The sequence below is a fragment of the Chiloscyllium plagiosum genome, chromosome 24 (genome assembly GCF_004010195.1).
Source record: "Chiloscyllium plagiosum isolate BGI_BamShark_2017 chromosome 24, ASM401019v2, whole genome shotgun sequence".
NCBI lineage: Eukaryota > Metazoa > Chordata > Chondrichthyes > Orectolobiformes > Hemiscylliidae > Chiloscyllium > Chiloscyllium plagiosum.
Window position 1 is genome coordinate 3,099,972 of NC_057733.1, and position 4,355 is coordinate 3,104,326.

The following is a 4,355-nucleotide window of genomic DNA, read 5'->3' on the forward strand; positions in this document are numbered from 1 at the left end:
TGAGCAAGACTGGGGGTCACCGGGGGGCCCTGAGCGAGACTGGGGGTCACCGGGGGGCCCTGAGCGAGACTGGGGGTCACGGGGGGGCCCCAGAGCGAGACTGGGGGTCACGGGTGGCCCCAGAGCGAGACTGGGGGTCTGGGGGGGGGCGGCCCTGAGTGAGACTGGGGGTCATGGGGGGGTCCCTGAGTGAGACTGGGGGTCACTGAGTGAGACTCTGGCACAGTTTGGGGGTCACTGAGTGAGGCCGGGTCAGGGAGGGGGGGGCACAGACTGTGACAAGGGGACCCTGAGTGAGACTAGGGGAGAGACTGTTCAAGTGGTTTAATTTTCTAAAGTCTGCCATTCGATAATTCTCCTGGATTTTCCTTTTGCAGAAATTCCTTTTCTATGCCCTGAAGAGCAGTGATGTCCTGGATATCTTGGTGCCCATCCTGTACTATCTGAATGATGCGCGAGCTGACCAATGTAAGCTCTCCTCTGGCCTGTTCTCCACAACCTGCAGTGCTCTCTCACTACCAGTCTCCAGAGTAGCTTGAGGTGAAAGGGTAAAGCCTCCCATGGGAACTCTCCGGTTTGGGTGAAGTAGTGAGTGCCGAGGCGTTTTGGGAAGTAGCACTGGGTGGCTGTCAGGGTTTACTCTGGATGCTGCAACCATCCTGAGATGACACTGTCTTGCTAGTCTAACTGGTGTTGTTCATAGAACATAGAACAGTACAGCACAGATCAGGCCCTTCAGCCTACGATGTTGTGCCGACCATTGATCCTTATGTAAGGTAAACCTAATGTACAAACCTTCAAATTTCCGTGACCATATGCATGTCCAGCAGTCTCTTAAATATCCCCAATGACCTCGCTTCCACAACTGCTGCTGGCAACGCATTCCATGCTCTCACAACTCTCTGCGTAAAGAACCCACCTCTGACATCTCCTCTATACTTTCTGCTCAACAGCTTAAAACTATGACCCCTCGTGTTAACAATTTCTGCCCTGGGAAAAAGTCTCTGGCTATCGACTCTATCTATGCCTCTCATTATCTTGTACACCTCAATTAGGTCACCACTCTTCCTTCTTTTTCCCAATGAAAGAAGTCCGAGCTCAGTCAACCTAACTGTTAAACTTGTCGTTGTGGAAATAATTCTTATATAAGGGTATGTGATACTAGACTAATGTTCCAGACGCCTGGGATTAAATCTGATGATGGCAGCTGGAAAATTTACCTTGATCTGCTATGACTTGTTTTTTGGTGAGTTCAGGCCTGTGGGCGGCACGGTGGCATAGTGGTTAGCACTGCTGCTTCACAGCGCCAGAGACCTGGGTTCAATTCCCGCCTCAGGCGACTGACTGTGTGGAGTTTGCACATTCTCCCCGTGTCTGTGTGGGTTTCCTCCGGTTTCCTCCCACAGTCCAAAAGATGTGCAGGTTAGGGGGAATTGGCCATGCTAAATTGCCCGTAGTGTTAGGTGTAGGGGAATGGATCTGGGTGGGTTTCGCTTCGGCGGGTCGGTGTGGACTTGTTGGGCAGAAGGGCCTGTTTCCACACTGTAAGTAATCTAATCTAATAATGTGATTGAGTTTTAGCTTCTGTCTGAAATAGTTTCGCCAACGATTTGATTTTTCTAAAGGCAGCTTATCCACTTTCTCATGTCCGTCCAGAACCCCATGAGTAATAAAAGAAGTGAAGCTGGGGGTGCAGAGGGTTTATTAAGTGAGACTGGGGATGTGGGGCATTGAGCAAGACTGGGGGTGTGGTGACGAACTGAGGGAGCCTGGGGACATGTGATTGAACATTTTGGTTTGTGGAGGGGTGTGGCCTGATCTTACACTGATCTGGCATGGATTCCACGTTGGCATCCTGCCAATCCCACTGAGCCCAACTCGGCCTCAGGAATCTACAATCTTTTATCTCTGTGTTGGAGCTGGGCAGCTGCACACAAGGGTCATGTGGCTGACAGATCCAATACAGCAGGCATAGGGAGAGTCCGGATTGCAGGGACATACCTAGAAGTGACTTTGCAGAGGGCTGTGTCAATATTTAAAAGCTCAGTAGTAATGGCTGGACCAGGTGCATTGAATTAGTTTGTTCACTGCGCCTTAGTCGGTAGCATTCCTGCCTCCGAATGTGTAAGTTCCAGGCTCAAATCCTGCTCTCGCCTTTGAGCCAAGGCTGACACTAGGGTGCAGTGCAGTGCTGCGGGAGCCTGGATGAGTGTTAAACGAGAGTTCTTAAATCTTTTCACATCTTGGAAAGGGGACAGATTTCATTTTTTTTTCTTACTTAGTGAGTGGTTTAGTGCAACAGTAAACACGAAACTCAAACCAGAAAACAATTCCAAGGGAATAACTTGATCAATTAAAGGTGTATAAGAGTGATCCTTGAAAAGTGCCAAGCAGTTGCGTGAACTAGTGAAACCTTTTGTTGCCATTTCAGTTCAGAAACAGAACTAATTAGAGAGAAACTAGGCCCCAAACCCTGGTCATCAGAGAAGTGGGAGGAAAGTGGGGATGATTTAAGGTTTGGGTTTAACTAACATTGACCTTACATTTGCCTCCAGAGGAGCATTCTTCAAGCTGGCCTCTGGGTTTCATACAAAAGGGGGGGTTAGAAGTGGGTTGCCTTTCAGCCTTGGATTTCCTCCTCTCCCAAACTGTTTTGTGGTGAGGGAGAGCAAGAGGGGTAAGGTGGGAGTGTGTGAGCCTCACTCAGTCTCAGAGGTCTCTCGTGTGTTCTCAGCCTCACTCACTCATTTCTTTCTCTCTCTATCTCTCATTCTTGGTTTCTCTTGTGCACACCCACATTCTATCTTTCATTGCCTCACATCCCTTACATTCACTCCTCCTCTTTTCTTCACATCTGTTGTTATGCCCGCACAATCTCTGTCACGCCTTAATTCCCACCCTCCACATGCACTCCTCCAGCAGAGTTTCCTAACAACCATATTCTTTGACTCACTTACACCAACTTAGTCTCTCATTGCCACATTCCTTCAGATCCACATGCTCTCAATCCCTCACTTCCACACACACACACACACTTGCTTTCTCTCATTTCCTCTCTCTCTCTCAAGTGCGTGCACACCCAGGCACACTCACTCACTCACTCAGAACACACAGAGAACACAGAACATTACAGCGCAGTACAAGCCCTTCAGCCCTCTGTTGCACTGACCTGTGAAACTGATCTGAAGCCCATCTAACCTACACTATTCCATTCTCATCCATGTGTTTATCCAATGACTACTTAAGTGCACCTAAGGTTGGAGAGTCTACTACTGTTACAGGCCGGGCATTCCACCGCCCCTACTGCTGTCTGAATAAAGAACCTACCTATGCCATCTGTCCTATATCTATCACCCCTCAATTTAAAGCTATGTCCCCTTGTGCTAGCCATCACCATCTGAGGAAAAAGGCTCTCACTGTCCACCCTATCTAACCCTCTGATTATCTTGTATGTCTGTGTTAAATCTCGCTCTCTTTCAGTCCTTCCCTCTGTCTCCCTCTGTCTCCCTCTGTCTCCCTCTGTCTCCCTCTGTCTCCCTCTGTCTCCCTCTGTCTCACACACCCCTTGTCTCTCTCATTCCCTCTCATAAACAGTGAGGCTTCGGAGGGTCCGCTATGCTATTTTGATTGTAGTTCTTGAGGGGCCAATGATGCTGTGGGGAGGAGAGAGAATGTCCTCCTTGACCTGCTCCCAGCTCACTGGCTTATCCCCTCACCCATTGTGTTTCTTGTGGTCCCTTTCCAGAGGACTCAGTGTCACTCCTGATATCCAGGCCTCAGGCTGAATGAAGGGAGGGAGCCTCACAGAATTCAATGCTCTCGCAGTCAGAGGCTGTTTTGAAAGGGCAGAAATGAATTGACCTCCGACTGCATAATCATCTCCTTGCAGCATCTCCCACATGTATGTAAGTGTATTTGGTGGCTGGTTGTGAGCTGGATAGGATCCATGATGGGCTGCCTGTTTACTGAGACTGCATTAAACCAACTGTCTATTCCTGTAGATGTAAAATCTCCCATAGTAATATTGTGAAGGCAGGCAGAGAGGTTGTCTCAGTCTCCTGCCCCTGGCCCTAGGTGGTCATCACAGAATTAGATTATCTTGGTGTTTTCACATTGTTAGCTGCAATCACAAATGTGGATTATCATCCGTGAAGCTGTCACAACAGGGCAAAACGATCTCCAGTGCACCACCGGAACAACTCTCAGCGGCAGACTGGCTTTGTCCCAACCAGTACTGTGTCCCACTGTTATACAGTGACAGATCAGTCTCCACCAGTACTGTACCCCAGTGTTATACAGTGACAGATCAGTCTCTACCAGTACTGTACCCCAGTGTTATACAGTGACAGATCAGT

At 49.0% G+C, this 4,355-nt stretch overlaps 1 protein-coding gene across 4 annotated transcripts in view; it reads left to right on the plus strand.

Annotated features, from left to right (window-relative positions):
• LOC122561967 (protein HID1-like) overlaps window positions 1-4,355 on the plus strand; it is a 114,646-nt gene that overhangs the window by 57,947 nt on the left and 52,344 nt on the right. For all 4 annotated transcript variants that reach the window (XM_043714309.1, XM_043714310.1, XM_043714311.1 and 1 more), the window contains exon 10: window positions 378-468. In XM_043714309.1, coding sequence (XP_043570244.1) covers window positions 378-468 — 91 coding nt within the window. The remainder of the gene's footprint in view (window positions 1-377; window positions 469-4,355) is intronic.